Source organism: Phyllobates terribilis, unplaced genomic scaffold (assembly GCF_046119375.1).
Source record: "Phyllobates terribilis strain yellow unplaced genomic scaffold, ASM4611937v1 Scaffold_2__4_contigs__length_985480577, whole genome shotgun sequence".
Classification (NCBI taxonomy): Eukaryota; Metazoa; Chordata; class Amphibia; order Anura; family Dendrobatidae; genus Phyllobates; species Phyllobates terribilis.
The window spans coordinates 453,001,418-453,020,223 of record NW_027362762.1 but is presented as its reverse complement, the minus strand read 5'-3'; the positions used below and the strand labels follow the sequence as shown (position 1 = coordinate 453,020,223).

Here is an 18,806-nt window from a genome sequence, read left to right as displayed (position 1 = left end):
GGGTGCCAATACTTTTGGCCACCACTGTATGTGGCATATCCACAGGTCACTTAGCTACTTCTGCAGCTTTTATAGCTAACAAAGCTCCTCTTTTTGGCTACTGCCTGGTTAAGATGAACTCATAATTTGGCATCCTAGAAATAAGACACCTAACTTAGGTCTTTTGTCAAGTAGGCTGAAAAAATTATTTTTGTCCTCTTCATTTCAGTTAATTTATTATTATTATTATTTATTAAATCGCCATTAATTCCTTGGCTCTTTACATGTTTAAAAGGGGTATACATAGCAAACAACAAGTACAATAATTTGAAAAAAAACGAGTCAGCGACTAGTACAGGAGAGAGGACCCTGCCCGCGAGGTCTCATAATCTACAAGGGATGGGTGAGGATACAGTAGGTGAGGGTAGAGCTGGTCGTGCAGTGGTATGGTGGAGCGAGAGTTACTGCAGGTTGTAGGCTTGTCGGAAGAGATCTTTTGAGCTATGTGCGGTAGAGCCTGTTGGGGAGAATTGTAGAGCTTTCCTAGGTATGTGCAGTGGAGCCTGTAAGGGTAAACCGCCATTCTAAGTTGAAGAACATGTAACTCAGCAGCTCCCTTTGTTTCATGTTGATCTTTGTATGAACGGCAGGTGAATAGTTGCTAAGCCTGTCTAGTGACATAGTTCTCAGCGAGATCTGACTTGCTGTAACCCATTTAGGAAATCTAGAAAGTTCGCACTTCTCCCTGCCCTAAGGCCTCTAGGAGATGTATCTGCAGTTTGTTTAATGTGATGTTGAGTGGGACCTTTGCGACTTTTGGGGGGAAAATTCTAGCATGTCCTGTACACAGTGCCTGATGACCCAGTGACAGTGTATCTGTCACACAGGAGCCTGCAGGTATTCGAAGAGTCAGGTATCTCGCATACTGAACATCTAAAACGACAGCAAGAAGAAGATGGAGGTGGTCCCTTAGGAGGGTCCTTGAGATACCAGCACCACTGCATCTTATGGCTGCACTCGGACCAGGAAGGTAAGGACCAATAAACTAATGATGCAAAGGTACTTGAGCTATAATATCAAATGTTTTCTTATGTTATATCCATGTGTGTAATTGGTAGTACCTGAATCCCTTTCTCAAAATTGTTTTTCAGTTCTTAATGCCAGACTGAATGCCAGGGTGGATGAAATGTTGGAGATGGGATTGATTCAGGAGCTCCAAGACTTCCATAAACGCTATAATGAGAAGATCATTGCTCAATTAGGGTATATTTTTCTTGAATATTGATGTTTTCTGGGAGTTAGGTGTTGCTAAGGTTATTTATAGGGAAAGTTAGTATGATGTGGTTAATGGGAATGATTCAGTTTTTGGGCTAGGTAATGATGCAGTTTAAAGAGTGGCTAAACTTTAATTTTTATTTTCTGATAATACCTAGCATGGAAAATGATTAAACTTTGCAAATTACTTTATTAGGGAATTTATCTTAATTTCTGTAAAATAAAAAATGCATGTGAGTGGCCTCCAAACCCTTGCTTTTCCACAGTCTAGTTGCCTGCCTTCAGCTGCATTGATATGAGAACATACGTCTTACTTACTATAGGGATGTTACTGCAGAAGATTGTTGTGATAATCGCAACACTCAGAGGAGGAGACATGTGCTGAGTGACTCTTTCACTGTCATTATCTGTACTCCAAACGAGTACGTTCTGATATCAGTGCAGCTAAAAGTACTCAAATAGACTGAGGAAAAGCATGGATGTAGAAGCCGCTAACATGCACATATTTTTTTATAGGAATGAAGAAATATTCCTTAATAAAGTGATTGGCAAAGTTTCAGAATTTTCCATATTGGAAAAAATTATTCTAAAAAAATAAAATAAAAAATGTAGTTCCTTTTAAACCCCTTCACCACCTTGGGATTTTCCGTTTTTGCCCATTCGTTTTTTGCTTCTTTTCGTCCCAGAGCCATAACTTTTTACATTTTCTGTCAATATAGACATAAGAGGGCTTGTTTTTTTGCGGGACGAGTTGTACTTTTGAATGACACCATTGATTTTAACATATAGCGTACTGGAAAACGGGGAAAAAATTCCAAGTGCGATGAAATTGCAAAAAAAGTGCAATTCCACAATTGTTATTTTTATTTACCATGTTCACTAAATGTTAAAACTGACCTGAAAATATGAATCCCCATGTCAGCACAAATACGCAGATGCCAAACATGTATAGATTATTTTTTATTTAAGAGGTGAAAAAAAATCCAAACTTTGTAAGAAAAAAAATGTGTTTATGTTGCCATTTTCCGAGATACGTAGCGTCTCCATTTTTCATGATCTAGGGCCAGGTGAGAGTTTATTTTTGCGTCCCAAGCTGACGTTTTTTTTAATAACATTTTGAGGTAGATATGATGTTTTGATCTCCTGTTATTGCATTTTATTGCAATGTTGCGGTGGCCTAAAAAAACCCCATAATTCTGGCGTTTCAATTATTTTTCCCATTACGCCATTTACTGATCTGATCAATCTACTTTATATTTTGATTGGACATTTCTGAATGCAGAGATACCAAATTTGTATTTTTTATGTTTTTTTAATTGTTTTATTTCCAATGGAGCAAAAGGGAGGTGATTTGAACTTTTGTGATTTTTGTTTATTTTTTTTAATATATATATATATTTTACTTTTTACTGGCTTCAATAGTCCCCTTAGAAAACTTGAAGCTGCGGTCATCCGATCGCCTGTGCTACACATAGCAGGGCCTCAGCCTTGCTATGTGTAGCAAAAATCATGAACTCCTATGAACGCTGGCCACGGGCCGGAATTCATAGGAGATTCACAATGACAAGCGCGGGGGTCTTCTGCAGACCCTTGCCTGTCATGACAACCCCCAGCAATCATGTGTCGGGGCGCTGATGGGCGGGACTTGTGTGTGCTTCCGGCCAGCGCGTGTTAAATTCCACTGTCAATCACTGAGATCCATCTGCGGCTGTTAGAGGCGCAGGACAGCTGATCACATCAGCTGTGGTGTGCAGGGACAGAACCTTGGAAGTGCCTATACGTCAAAGGTCGTGTAAGGGGTTAAAGGTAATTGATGCTTTTTGGTTAGCCATGGCAACATAACGTGTACATCTTGCAAAACGTTTTCTTCCTAGCCAGGACTATCAGCATGGCATTTTCCAATCTATTGGCTTTAAGGAATTCCACGAATATTTGGTGACAAAGGATATTACTCTGGGTCAGGCGGATATTCTTCTACAGAAAGGTGACTGTTATATCAGCAGTATTTTTTTTGTAAACTCAGCAGATAAATAACATATTAAATAAAACATTTTAGATTTTTCATTTATTTTTTAAGCAAGTAAAGCTTATTCATTGTGTAATTAAGTTTGTCAGCTTTCTAACACTTAATAAAATGTTTCACTAGTTTAACCCCTTTCTAAAATGTGACATACATGAATGTTACATGTCGGGTGCAGATGTTTGGAGCAGGTAACTTTAACCACTGCTGTTTAAGCCCTTGATACACTAGGGCCAATAGCATCATTTAAAGTGAAGATGCACAGCAGAGCCGTCTCAGTCAAAGGGCCAGGGTTTGTTTACAGCTGCCACCCACAGTGCTGTGAGCAGTGACTGTCGCCTCAACGGCACACCTGTCTGACTGAAAGCCGATGGCTCCTGGAAGGAATATAGTTTTTCTTCCCAGAGCCATGCTTTCAGAATGGCAGTCGGGCACTTTTCTAGCATTATTAATCTGCATATTAACCCTATATCTACAGGTTAATTGCATTATCTGATGGGACAGGTTCCTTTAAGTGGTTAGAGATTGGGGGCGGCATGCTCCCTTTTTTCGCGCCCCCACCCTTGTTAAAATCATGGGGTCTTAATGGTGTTGTCGTGGCAGTTGGGGACTTACTTAAAGTGCACCTGTCAGCAGGATTGTGCTCAGTAAACTACATACACTGTCAGGTGGGTGACATTACACTGATTAAAATGATACCTTAGGTGATGAAATCCGTGCTGTGGTTCTTGTGTAATCTTTACTTTCAGTTTGGAGATAATGATATGCTCAGGCTTTGGGGCGGCCTGTGGGATGGGCTCTATCTGGTGCTTTGCTTACATATTCATCTGTATGCTCTTCTGACAGCTCACTGTGCTTTCACTGACCTGCTTCCTATTTTACATAATGCATCTAGTAGTGTGGGGCTAGGTAAAATAGCTCACTGTGCTTTCACTGACCTGCCTCCTATTTCACATAATGCATCTAGTAGTGTGAGGCTAGGTAAAATAGCTCACTGTGCCTTCACTGACCTGCCTCCTATTTCACATAATGCATCTAGTAGTGTGGGGCTAGGTAAAATAGCTCACTGTGCCTTCACTGACCTGCCTCCTATTTTACATAATGCATCTAGTAGTGTGGGGCTAGGTAAAATAGCTCACTGTGCCTTCACTGACCTGCCCCTATTTTACCTAGCCCCACACTACTAGATGCATTATGTAAAATAGGAGGCAGATCAGTGAAGGCACAGTGAGCAGTCAGAAGAGCATACAGATGAATATGTAGGCAGAGCACCAGATAGAGCGCCCCCCACAGTCCCACCCCGAAGCCCAAGCATATCATTATCTCTAAACTGCACAAGAACTACAGGACAGATTTAATCAACTAAGGTATGATTTTAATCAGTGTAATGTCGCCCACCTGACAGTGTATATAGTTTACTGAGCACAATCCTGCTGACAGATGCACTTTAAAGCAGACCGTGGCTGCCAGCTTGGTACACCTATAAGGTCCTAGTTTCGGCTGGACTTCAAAGGAGATTGTTACTTTATATTGCAGTGTATTGTCAAATTATAGCAGGTGGCAATAAGATGATACACTCTTCAAAAGTGAAATTTCAACATCAAGAAGAAAAAGTCGGAATTATGAAAATCACAGGATCGATGGACATGCAAATGATAAAAAATGGAAAGAAAATTTTTGAAACCTCTCAAATTCATTCAGTATCAAGTATGAGCACCACACGTTGAAGTCACGCACTTACACGCCTTTGCATACTATCAATGACGTTATTAATGGTTGTCTGAGCAATGTTCTGCCATGATGAATGCACTTGCTCATGTAAATCATCAAGATGGCAGCTGTTTTTGCAATTGACGGCCAATGACATCTTAAATGTGCTCAATGGTATAAAAATCCGGAGACGCTGTTTAGGCCATGCAGGCTTCTTGCAGGAACACGAGCATCATGGGGCCTGGCATTGTTGTGTTGAAAAACTTCTCTTTGGACACTTGGGAGAAATGGGTGTACTTTTATCAAAAATGTCAGTGTATCGCCAAGATGTTGTTGTACCTAGAATGAAGACCAGAGCGGTCTGACTACCATACATTATGCCACCCCACACCATAATCCTGGAAGTAGATATGTTGTGATATTCCCTTTTGAAGGCCGTTTCATTGTGTTGCCCATGTGGTCTCGAGATCAATCTCTGGCTATCATTGTGTCCAAAAGTAGGATTTATCGCTGAAGAGGACAGACCTCCATTCCAACCTCCATTGTTCCACACTAGCCTCCGGTCTCCATCTGGAGACTAAGTGGGCAATGCCATAAAGAGTCCTTCATGAGGGAAGGTCACACCAGTCCTACTCCCCTGATTATGTTCTGGATTGGCATAATGTGCGGTAGCTGAAACCCCTTAGCCTTCATTCCAGGTACACTAACGGCTCAGACTTACATTGATGGTTGTGGAACCAGTGGTACAGCCATTTCTTCAAAGTTTCCCAGGGGCAGTTTTTTCACCATGACTACACAAGGCTCTTATGTTGCTTGAATTACTATGAACAGCTTACATGGCCTAAACATGCTACCGTGGCCTGCAGTGATTCTGGACTTGTCTACCATCGAGCACATCTGAGACATCATTGGTTGGCAATTGCAAAAGGAGCTGGAAGCAGATTTGCGCATCCAAGTGCATTCAGCATGGCAGAGCATTCCTCAGACAGCTATTAATAACCTCAGTGATGGCATGCCAGGGTATGCAAGTGCATGCATTTCTGCGCGTGGCGCTCATACTCGATACTGTACGTATCGAAATGGTTTGAAAATGCTGTTTCCATTTTTTCATCATTTGCATATCGGTAACATGTCTGATTCTGTGATTTCCATAAGTCCACAACTTTTCCTTCTTTAGTAACAAGTGTATGAATATATGTTACGATACTGGTAAATAAAATTAATAGTCAATTTATTTTACAGGTATCGATGCTTTGAAGCAGAGAACGCAAAAATATGCCAAAAAGCAAAATAAGTGGGTGCAAAACAGATTCTTGAAACGTATGTAGCTTCATTGAGCTTTTACTTTTGTACTGTTGCATGGAGCAGCTTCCCCCTAATGTTCACTATCAGTAAATTCTGATTTATTTCTTAAGCTTATGGAATGAAAGTTTGCACATGCCACGTTTTTATATACACTTTCTTGCATGGCTCAGATATTATCAGGTGTGTTCTAGAAGAGGTGACAGGTGGCTGACATATTCTGGCCTTGAACATCCAATGCCGTAAAAATATATCTCAAAATAATCCTGTAAATGAATTCACATTTAGATAACTTTTTTTTACTATACTGTTTCTGTGATTTTTTATTCTCATATCCCCTGTCTGTTTAGTTTGTTCTCCCCACCCTTTCACTTTTGGATTCTAGCCAATGTCAGCAGCTGCTCCTCGCATACTATGGCACAAAGCAGGCATGGAGCAGGTGCTCACCCAAAGTTTCATATTTAAGGAAAAGCAGATGGAAGGCAGGTCCTGTTCCTGCCATGGTCATGACAGAAGGCAATGTAATCCACATTTTTTGTGTTATGTAGAAATGGCTCTTATTAGCTGTGTGCAGAAATAGAAACATTGTATTTAATGCTTGCAGGTTGTGTCAGTACAAGTGGATTTGGCTATGGTAAAATAACATCTTGTAAATTAATATACTGCCTCGGTTTTAATGGAAATAAATGACCTTTGTTTCAACACATTATGTTTTCTATGACAGTGTTGATAAAGTGTGCGTCGGAGTAAGATGCACCAAATTCATTGGGGGAGTGGTGCATCTTTCATCTGCCATGTGCCACTGCCACAAATGTACCACAGTAAGGGGCTGCCATACATTTCTTTTGTAACTGTCCCCACTTTTGTGGCGTAAATTACTATCAATTTGTCGGGACTGGTTGGCCATGCCCCGTTCCACCTAAGCTCCCCCCTTTTTTCAAAAGGTAGATGGAGCTTGCTAGGACTGGCATAAAAAATGAAAAAAGTCACACAATTTTTGCTCAGTTTTGCAAAAATGTTTAACAAAATTGCTTAATGATTCTGGGCTATATATAGAGTACAGACCAAAAGTTTGGACACACCTCATAAAGATTTTTCTGTATTTTCATGACTATGAAAATTGTACATTCACACTGAAGGCATCAAAACTATGAATTAACCCGTGGAATTATATACTTAACAAAAAAGTGTGAAACAACTGAAAATATGTCTTATATTCTAGGTTCTTCAAAGTAGCCACCTTTTGCTTTGATGACTGCTTAGCACACTCTTGGCATTCTCTTGATGAGCTTCAAGATGTAGTCACCAGAAATGGTCTTCCAACAATCTTGAAGGAGTTCCCAGAGATGCTTAGCACTTGTTGGCCCTTTTGCCTTCACTCTGCGGTCCAGCTCACCCCAAACCATCTCGATTGGGTTCAGGTCTGGTGACTGTGGAGGCCAGGTCATCTGGCGTAGCACCCCATCACTCTCCTACTTGGTCAAATAGCCCTTACACAGCCTGGAGGTGTGTTTGGGGTCATTGTCCTGTTGAAAAATAAATGATGGTCCAACTAAACGCAAACCGGATGGAATAGCATGCCGCTGCAAGATGCTGTGGTAGCCATGCTGGTTCAGTATGCCTTCAATTTTGAATAAATCCCCAACAGTGTCACCAGCAAAGCACCCCCACACCATCACACCTCCTCCTCCAAGCTTCACGGTGAGAAGCACGCATGTAGAGTCCATCCGTTCACCTTTTCTGCGTCACACAAAGACACGGTGGTTGGAACCAAAGATCTCAAATTTGGACTCATCAGACCAAAGCACAGATTTCCACTGGTCTAATGTCCATTCCTTGTGTTCTTTAGCCCAAACAAGTCTCTTCTGCTTGTTGCCTGTCCTTAGCAGTGGTTTCCTAGCAGCTATTTTACCATGAAGGCCTGCTGCACAAAGTCTCCTCTTAACAGTTGTTGTAGAGATGTGTCTGCTGCTAGAACTCTGTGTGGCATTGACCTGGTCTCTAATCTGAGCTGCTGTTAACCTGCGATTTCTGAGGCTGGTGACTCGGATAAACTTATCCTCAGAAGCAGAGGTGACCCTTGGTCTTCCTTTCCTCATGTGAGTCAGTTTCTTTGTAGCGCTTGAGGGTTTTTGCAACTGCACTTGGGGACACTTTCAAAGTTTTCCCAATTTTTCGCACTGACTGACCTTCATTTCTTAAAGTAATGATGACCATTCGTTTTTCTTTACTTAGCTGCTTTTTTCTTTCCATAATACAAATTCTAACAGTCTATTCAGTACGACTATCACCTGTGTATCCACCAGACTTCTGCACAACACAACTGATGGTCCCAACCCCATTTATAAGGCAAGAAATCCAACTTATTAAACCTGACAGGGCACACCTGTGAAGTGAAAACCATTTCCGGTGACTACCTCTTGAAGCTCATCAAGAGAATGCCAAGAGTGATGCAGAAAAGGTGAACGGATGGACTCTACATGCCTGGTTCCCACAGTGAAGCATGGAGGAGGAGGTGTGATGGTGTGGGGGTGCTTTGCTGGTGACACTGCTGGGGATTTATTCAAAATTGAAGGCATACTGAACTAGCATGGCTACCACAGCATCTTGCAGCGGCATGCTATGCCATCAGGTTTGCGTTTAGTTGGACCGTCATTTATTTTTCAACAGGACAATGACCCCAAACACACCTCCAGGCTGTGTAAGGGCTATTTGACCAAGAAGGAGAGTGATGGGGTGCTACGCCAGATGACCTGGCCTCCACAGTCACCAGACCTGAACCCAATCGAGACGGTTTGGGGTGAGCTGGACTGCAGAGTGAAGGCAAAAGGGCCAACAAGTGCTAAGCATCTCTGGGAACTCCTTCAAGATTGTTGGAAGACCATTTCCGGTGACTACCTCTTGAAGCTCATCAAAGAATGCCAAGAGTGTGCAAAGCAGTCATCAAAGCAAAAGGTGGCTACTTTGAAGAACCTAGAATATAAGACATATTTTCAGTTGTTTCACACTTTTTTGTTAAGTATATAATTCCACAGGTGTTAATTCATAGTTTTGATGCCTTCAGTGTGAATGTACAATTTTCATAGTCATGAAAATACAGAAAAATCTTTAAATGAGAAGGTGTGTCCAAACTTTTGGTCTATACTGTATAAATATATCATCACTTTGCAAAAGCTTCAGGCAGGAGTTGAAAAAATGCTGATAAGTAAGAATACTTTAAAAAATAGAAGTGCTAATAGTGGGTTATTTTTATCAGTTAACAAAATGCAAAGTGAATGAAAAAAAATAAAATTCTAAATCAAATCAGTATTTTGGCGTGACCATCCTTTGCCTTTAAAACTGCAACAATTCTTCTAGATTCACCATTTTTGAGATCTTTGGCTGTTGGTTTACACACATCCTTCTTTCTCTTTTTATGTAATCCGACACATTAATGTGATTTTAGATTTGTCTTTTGCTGATATACTTTGCATTTTGTTAATTTTTAAAAATAAACTATTAACAGGTCTATTTTTAAAAGCTTACTTTGCAGCATTTTTTTCCACACCTGCCTAAAAGTTTTGCACAGTACTGTGTATACAGATTTTTTTTTTAGTTTATTATATCAAATTTCAGGTATTAAATATTTTTTTCCAATAGAAAGCCCCCATACAGCACAGCAATACTGTTTGCTCCCAGTTAGGTATAACAGGTCAGACCTCATTGATATGGGTGTTGCTCATACTACAAATTAAATAGACTGCAGATACAACATTCCACAGAAAGAAGTGACAGTCATCAATGATTTATTCTCTAGACATTCAGCATACTGAAGTAATTCACTGAGTCAGGAGGTGCAGAAAGTTTGGGAAGGCCGTTTCGCCTTGTATAACGCTTCTTCTAGCCTTCTGCCTCTTTGAATTGTACGTTTGTTTGGTGGATATCTAGTGATGAAAGCTTTGAAACATTGATGAGTTCCACTTGTTTCTTTGGAATTTAAAATATATCTTTGCAACTAACAGTAAGTTTAACTTTATTTGTAGGGCCTGGACCAAATGTACCACGTGTGTATGGACTGGAAGTAACTGATATTTCCGTTTGGGACAAAAATGTTCTGTCACCCGCTATACAGATTGTCAGCAGCTTATTACAGGTTTGCATATTTTAAAATACTCCACACTGAAAATAAAACTGGTTTGGCTTTTTCCTATGTGTTAAGCCTCTTGCCCCTAACATAACATGTAATGGTACTCACTAATACTACCTACCGTACATACTCGAGTATATTTCAGCACTTTTTTTTTTGTATGTGTATATATGTAAGGTATGTATGTGAGTATATATATATATATATATATATATATATATATATATATATATATATATATATATTTATTATGTGCACACACAAACTATAATTTAATATTAGTATATACGGGTGGGGGGTTTGCGGTGGAGGAGCTTACACAGGCAGTTGCTGCTGCCACGTGTGCCCGCTACTAAAGTGAAGGAATATTCATTCCTCTCCACGGCCATGGGAGAGGAGTGAATATTCATTTTCTTTAATAGGGCAGCTGCTGCAGCAGGCTCAGCCATCCTCTGGGCCCACTATTAGAGAGTATGAATATTCACTCTTCTCCACTCCCATTGGCGTGTAGAGGAGTAAATATTCATTCTCTTTAGTAGCGGGCACACAGGATCATGGAGGCGCAGCGGACGCTGCTGTGTGCGCGCTATTAAGGAGAATGACTATTAACTTTAACATAGTCCCGGCGTGGAGAGAAGTGAATATACCCGCAGCTCATCTCGGCGTCTGAGGGCACATGGCAGTGATGTCGTGCGCTGCTCAGATGCAGAGGTGAGCTGCTGGCAGAACAGGACGCAGCGCTGGAGCAGAGGGGTAAGGAAGGTGAGTGTGAGTGTTTTATTTTTTTCATGGGTGCAGTGATGGGGGGGCCATGCATTCCAGGATTGGGGACGAGGGGTGCCATGCATACCAGGATTTGGGATCAGGGGTGCCATGCATACCAGGATTTGGGATCAGGGGTGCCATGCATACCAGGATTGGAGATAAGGGGTGCCATGCATACCGGGATTGGGGATGAGGGGTGCCATGCATACCAGGATTGGGGATGAGGGGTGCAATGCATACCAGGATTGGGGATGAGGGGTGCAATGCATACCAGGATTGGGGATGAGGGGTGCAATGCATACCAGGATTGGGGATGAGGGGTGCCATGCATACCAGGATTGGGGATGTGGGGTGCCATGCATACCAGGATTGGGGATGTTCGGGCAGTGCTTACCAGGATGGGGAAATTTACCAGTAGCTGCTGCATTTCCCACCCTAGGCTTATACTCAAGACGATAAGTTTTCCCAGTTTTTTGTGGTAAAAGTAGGTGCCTCGGCTGATATTCGGATCGGCTTATACTCGAGTATATACTGTAATTCCAATTCTTTGTGTTCAATTTCGGTTGCTGCTGTATGTCTGCTTCTATATGTATCAGTGGGCCTGACAAAGGATGAAGCAGGGATACGATGACTACAATATGAGACCACTACTCCTTTAAGCCTGTACAGTGTACATGCTACTTGTACCCCTGCACTTCCCACCACCACCCACTCCACACACGCACACACACCCATCTGGACTTAAAGGGGTATTCCCATCTGCAAGATCCTATCCCAATATGTATAGGTGCAATAATAATAATATTAGCAAATATCTCCTATTAGAAATGTAGTATAGTATTTTTGATTCGCTATGTCTCTTTTCTCATGTGCAGGCATGGCAGGACCTTAGGTATCCATGGTTACGTCCACTGATATAGTGACAGTTAGCTAGCTGCTAGTGGTCGTAACCATGGATACCTAAGGTCCTGCAATACCTGCACATGAGGTAGGTGGCATAGCGAATCAAAAATATTATACTACATTTCTAATTGGAGGTATTTGGTAATATTATTATTATTATTACACCTACTACATATCGGGATAGGATCTTGGAGATGGGAATACCCCTTTAAGCACAAGGGATGTACTATATTATACACCCATGTGATGTCTGTATCCATAACGGACTAATGCAAGTCAATGGATTAGTTCACATAAATGCGTTTCCCCCCGACTGATGGTCTGAACCGGTTTTCTGATCAGACTCATCCATTAAACTCCATTGGTGCATTAGTCCATTCAGAATTCAGACACCATATGGCATATGTTTTTACGGATCAATTGCAAATAATATAAAAAAAATTGTACAAGACCAAATACAGTTTTCTGTTGATGTATAGAAACTGATGCTAAATGGATCTCATCCGGTTTTACAAAATGGATTTACAGATAGTATTAAAAAATGCAGCTTTTTTTGCTGATTAAAAAAAAGTACAGTTTTACATAATCTTTTCTGAACCTAGCTTTAAAGAGGACTCGTCGCTTGCTGAAAAAAAATTACGTCAAATACCTTGTAAAAATCTGTGAGCTCTCCTGTTTCTGCAACTTTTTTCCGTTATGTGCTGCGTCTCTCCATTGCAAAAATATTCACATTTGTTGCTTTTGGATCACAGTATGTGAAATCACTGCGTGCAGTCCAACTGGGAGTTTGTTCAGAGTCCTCTCGGGGGGTCTGCACTTTTACTCCTCCTTTCTGGATACTGCCAATGACATCTCTGCAGCTTCTGAGACTCAACAGCCGAGCTGTGAATGACAGCGTCTTCTCTGAGGGCTTGCGCTTTTACCTCTCTCTCGAAGACTCTGAAGATGCGCCCAGTTGCGCTACAAGCTTCCCCACTACAGATTTCGTCTATAAAAGTGAATATCTCTGCAATGGAGCGACACAGCGCAAAACGGGGGAAAAAAACGACAGAGTTGGGAGCTCAGGGATTTTTTTTTACAAGCTATTAAGTTCAATTTTTTGAGCTAGTGATGGGTCCTTTTTAAACAGGTTAATGACGAGGCTGGTTTTTCATAACATGGCAGATTCATGCAGCCAAATCCATTCTGACATGCAGTGTTTAATGACTGCATATCATGCTATTAAAACAGAAGCCTATTTGCTGCCGCATGTGGACATGGTGTTATCCTGTTTGTTAAATTAATTTATAGGCAAGTGGTCAACTCCTAAATTCTCAATGACCACTTTAGGCCTATAATGCCAAATTTGTGTATAAAAAAAAAAAAAAAAATGTAAAAGTCCCATCCTGTAAGTATTTCCAGAAACATTTTGCCTACTCTTAGACTTGCCATAGACCGTAGCTGTTCCCTGAATGTTTGACTACAGTGTCGCCACCACAGACTGGTACACTTCATTATGCCTAATATGCATGTTGCTTTAATGAGGAGATAAACACAATTTTGACAGGTTCCAAATCTAGCTGGTCTTGTCCTTGATATTCCTGATAGCCGAAGATTGGCAAATCTGAACTGAGCTGCAGTACCTGGCAATGACCACAAACATTTGGTGGAGCTGTGCTGTTTAAGCTTCGTACTGGTTTCTTTCCTGCTGCCAGAGCTGTAACAGCTGACCAGTGGGGATGTTGGGCTCCAACTACTGTTACCGTATCTTGATGACTTTGGGTTGGTCATCAATATCATAGTAGTGAAACAATCCTTTCAATCATATTTCATTACAAAAACTGCTGAAAAGTCCCTAATTATAGAGAGTGACTATGGTTGTCTGTGGTCAGCTCTGTTTCTTGCTTGAACTTCCAAAACAAAGTTTCTGTTGGTCATAGACAGATGCTTAGGAGACACAATGTGCCAGTTATGCAGAGGTCAGAGCTTGCGATTACACTAAGTGATGGCAAATGAGATCTAAGAGCAAGTGTATGAGCATAGCCATTATATCTAATCTAATAGAATTCTAACTGGATGTACTCTTTCATTTGACTTTGTTGTTTTTTTTACCTCTAGGACCAGCTTCCAGACATGAAGCCAATGGACATTGCTTCTGACAGTATTGAGAGCAAGAGAACTAGTCGGCTGTGCGATTTGTGTGATCGAATTATCATTGGTGATCGTGAGTGGGCAGGTAGGTGGCAAACCATAAACCCTGCAATTTTTTTTTAGTTTTCTTTTATTTATTTTTTTATGTTTTCTTTTCTTTTTAGCACATACAAAATCCAAATCACATCTTCATCATGTGAAAAAAAGGAGAAACCAGGGAGAAGAATTGAGAAATGTAGAAAAGAGGAAGATGAGCTGTAGCTTTAATCCAGAAAGTCATCTACAGGAGGTAGAGGAAACTTCTCATACAGACTGTGTACATGATGTGCAGGAAAAAAGGATGTGTACCCATCATGCCACCTACACATCAGATAGGCAGGGCTCAGAATCTCCGAAACAAACTGCTCTTGAAGCTAAAGATTTATAAATGGACACTATATCTTTTTATTTCATGAAAATCGATGATGGTTCGGAGAATTCTATCAGTTTAGATTACATTAATCTGTACAACATCAATGAAATGGATGTCCATCTATAGTTTTGGTTTTAGTTGTTCAACTTCTTTGTTCTTATGTACTTGGCACTCTAGCTTTATTTTAAAAAGGCTATATCCTCTTAAGACATAAAGCTAATTCCTGTACTTTAATTATATATTTACATAAATAAATATGGATGCAAATTTGTGCTTCGAGCAGATGTATGTGTGGAAATTGTTTTTTAATTATAGCAAATTAATAAATTAAACTATATGGCTTACATTTTGCCTTTTTTTTAGCTTAAACTGCAATCCAAAATTCAGAAATTGGACATGCGACCTTTTTAATCACTTATCAGTTTTTCAAAACTGATACAAAAAATTTCCTTCAGAAATTTATCTCAAGGCAAATTTATCTTGTAGATCATGTTAAAAAGGCAAAAAAATCAAAAAAATGGTGCCAATGTACGCCATGCATAGGTTTGATTTTTTTTTTGTTCTGCTTTTTACAGTTAAAATGCTCTGTGGCAAAGGCTTTTAAACCAAGACCTTAGTAAATCTAGACCTGTGTGCTTGTAAAGGGCAGTCATCACGGACCACAGCTACTCAACTGTGTGTTTGCATAGAGTGAGTTCATAGATGACTTATGTCTTTAAAGAACTGTTTTTAAAGAACCCATTAGTGACCACCAACACGACTTAAAACTGACCTGAGATACAAGTGAATAGCATCCCACGATAGGTCAAAATGCAGCAGCTATACACTATAGCTGACACCTTGCTGTATCAGTCACAATCGACGTTGGCACCGACCTTGTCTGTTTAATCCCTTAGATGCTGCTGCCAATAGTGACCACGGCATTTAGATGGTTAACAGAGTAAGGGGCTCCCTCTTTAACCCCATCAGCATCCTGAGATCATGATTGTGTGCCCCTGATGCTTCCCTTGGCAATTCACGGCCAAATAACGGCCTTAGAGTCTGCCGGCTATGGTGACCTGTTCAGAAGTTAGCAACAGTTAGGTGGTAAAAATAACATTTTTTTTCATTCTTGTCATGCCACTTTGCATTATTTCCTGAAAAGCACCTGAAAGGTTAATAAACTACCTGACTACAGTTTTTAATATGTTGAAGGGTGCTGTTTTTAAAATGGGATCACTTTTGTTTTTTTCTCCAATATATAGGCTCCCCAAAGTCACTTCAAAACTTAAAAATAAGTTTTTATAAATTTCCTTGCTCATTTTTAGAATTTTTTTTTGTCAAATTTCTGATGTTTTGCTTTTATTGATAAAAAATATCTACCTAAATGTACCATTACCATAAAACATAATGTCACAAATACCTGTCTCAGAATCACCTGGATATGTTGAAACATTCCAGAGTTATTGCCACATAAAGTGACACTGGTCAGATTTTTTAAAAAAAATGGCTTGGTCACTAAGGGGTTAATAGTGCTGGTTCCAGAAATTAACTTTTTACATTCGCTATATTCAAGTGACCTGATGGTTCTGCATAAGATATATCAGGCCAAAAACGGGGATCAAATCCTGCCTCAGGCACTGTCTCTGAACCTGTCGGATTTTAAAGATCTTCACCAAATTACTGGCAAAAATGTCTTGTTTCAATTACAGATGATTTCTTCCATAGTATCCTCTCTGGGATGGAACATAAATTACAAAAGGTCCAATTTGATCCGTGGTTATTCTTGAGAATCCTACTAAGTTCCTCCCTACAAAAGTCTCTTCATCCACAGATAAAACAGAGTTGATCTTTTTGTATCAAACAACTTCTTAAATAAAGGGAGGCCTGGCTTAGGTATTCTACCCAAAATAAGTGTTCAGCATCTAGCAAACCCACCATCAGTACATAGATTGATTTGGCAGGCCGTTAATGTAGCTTATGTGAGTCGGGATCTTTATGCCCCGTTGTCTTTACTTCTTCAGCTGTACATCAAATATTCAAGGCAGCCACCTGTAGCTCCCCAAATACTTTTTCAAAGCCCTGCAGAATATATTGTATGTCTGACCTGGCTTTTGAAAGTGTCGCAGGAATTTATGCCATGGATGCTTTTGTGGGTTAACGGGTGGTTTTAAGCCCCCCAAGCACATTAGACTATCGGCCGCAGCAGCCAATATTGACTGGTTCGGCTGACACTCTAATGCAGTGATCCCCAACCTTTCTTGCTTTGAGAGCCACCATTATGTCTGAGAGAGGGTGGCGAGCCACATGAAGAGCACCCGCAAATAGTGACATTCAGCTCGTACCTCTCGCACAGTAGTTATACCTAGAGTCACCATTATCGGTATAATGACAACAAAACCTTCCCCACAGAAATCACACCAATGCAGCATCTAGTGGTTCCCACCTTACTGTCATTAGGCATTTTTTCATCAAGCACTCCCACTATACGATTTGGATCCAGCTTCAAGCAGCCCCTCTATCTGGCAGTGTTATTCTATGTCCAGTTTAGAATTTACTTGATTTATCTTTCCAACCCCAAGAACAGTACATGAGCATCCAGATCTGTTCATCTGTGTGTGGCTACTCACAAAAGTCACCATCTGGAGACCTGCTCTTCATAGCTGTTTCCTAGCCTGATGCTAATGCACAAAGCTGGCAGACAGCCACGAGCCACAGATCATGGTCCCGTGAGACAAATGTGGTTCCTGAGCTGCAGGTTCGGGATCCCTGCTCTAATGTATATGGAGGCGCTGCCCAAATGATTGTCGGGATTGATGTTGATCGGGCATGTCTGATTTTGGACTGCTGATAGTTTTGTTCTCCCGGAGGTAAGCCACCGCCATGCTTGTCTGTTTGCAGCTTTTTCACAGAGAACACAGCAGAGCTCAGCCAAACAAGCACTCCTGTGTATGGGAGAGATGGCTGCCGGCAGAACGATCAGCTGAAGCACCCTTTGGCTGACAGACATTTAACGTGCAAGGTAGGCGTTACTCTTATCCGTAATCTGATTTTTTTCTTTTAAACTCCTGACAGCACCATAGTGTTGCAGGATTCTCTCTCTATGTTGTGCCTATAAAAAAATAAAATAAGTTTATATATGTTAAAAAAGTTACTACTGTTCTGTTTTTTTAGTATAGAAAATAATTGTCATCTTTTACTTGGTGGGAGGCTGTAGAAACAGTTAACCTATTTACCATTTCGTCTGTCTTCCTCCCTTTCTCAGGTTCTTTCTCTCTGCATTTTGATGCATTTCTATCATCTCCAGCATTGCTCTTTTCCGCATTTTGTGCTACAGTAGCCCCTTCCATAGGACCGACAGACGGGCGCTCGTTTGCCAAGTGCATGAATGAGCCTTTTTTTGAAAATACCAACTTTAACAATGGACTGTTCACTTTTTGACTAATATATAGTGTCTTACCTATCCACAGGTGCCATTTTCATGAGATAATCTATAGACATTCAATCATGGCCTTATGCATTGGTGGGATTATGCTCCTAGAATGCAGTACAGCACTGTAATGGAACATATTTTTTTAATTATACGGCAGCTTTTTATTTATGTTTTGTACATATAAACATTTTGTGTCGAGATTTTAATGAAATAAAGATTACAAGACTGGTCTTGAGATTTATTTTATAGGTAATCATGGAGTGACTTATTTTAGGGCAACATATTTGGCCACAGAAATGGCACACTGAACTATTGATTTTGTTAAATTGTGTCAATATGAATATATGTCAAAGGTTGTTACAAGGTCACATCTTTAAATTGTCCAGAGATAAGCAGAGAGTATTTGTAAGCTTAGATTCTCTGTATTCTCACCTTTCCATGCATTAACTGGTTCGGTCATGTCATTGTTCTTCCATGCCGCACTGCCTGTTAAACCTGTACCTGACTGTTTACTACCTGTCTGCATTACCTACAGGGCTGTGGCTCTTTTTTTCCAGTAGATTTTCCATACTTGCAATGCTTTCTAATTTCCTCCTTCCATGTGCCTTCCCCACCCTCATTACTCATAGTAAACTCCCGCCACTTTGCGCTCCACATTTCTTGGCGGCAAACACTTTGTCTTGTACGCGGGGAAAGTTTGACACTCCCTGTAGACTGGCAGTTAGCCCAAGGTGAACACAAAGAGGTTATCCTAAGTACATAATTACATCTA

At 40.6% G+C, this 18,806-nt stretch overlaps 1 protein-coding gene across 2 annotated transcripts in view; it reads left to right on the top strand.

Moving 5' to 3' along the window:
• The window catches only part of TRIT1 (tRNA isopentenyltransferase 1), a 30,616-nt gene extending 12,371 nt beyond the window's left edge, over positions 1–18,245 (top strand). Inside the window, exons 5-13 of one of the 2 annotated variants that reach the window (XM_073665612.1) lie at positions 867–1,009; positions 1,131–1,242; positions 3,129–3,238; positions 6,227–6,304; positions 10,309–10,418; positions 14,178–14,295; positions 14,375–14,499; positions 17,503–17,623; positions 17,867–18,245. In XM_073665612.1, the coding sequence (XP_073521713.1) occupies positions 867–1,009; positions 1,131–1,242; positions 3,129–3,238; positions 6,227–6,304; positions 10,309–10,418; positions 14,178–14,295; positions 14,375–14,499; positions 17,503–17,604 (898 nt within the window). In that variant the 3' untranslated portion in view covers positions 17,605–17,623; positions 17,867–18,245. Of the gene's footprint in view, positions 1–866; positions 1,010–1,130; positions 1,243–3,128; positions 3,239–6,226; positions 6,305–10,308; positions 10,419–14,177; positions 14,296–14,374; positions 14,921–17,502; positions 17,624–17,866 lie in introns of those variants that run through there. The other variant, XM_073665611.1, reaches the window with a different exon arrangement.
• The last annotated feature ends 561 nt before the right edge of the window (positions 18,246–18,806 follow it).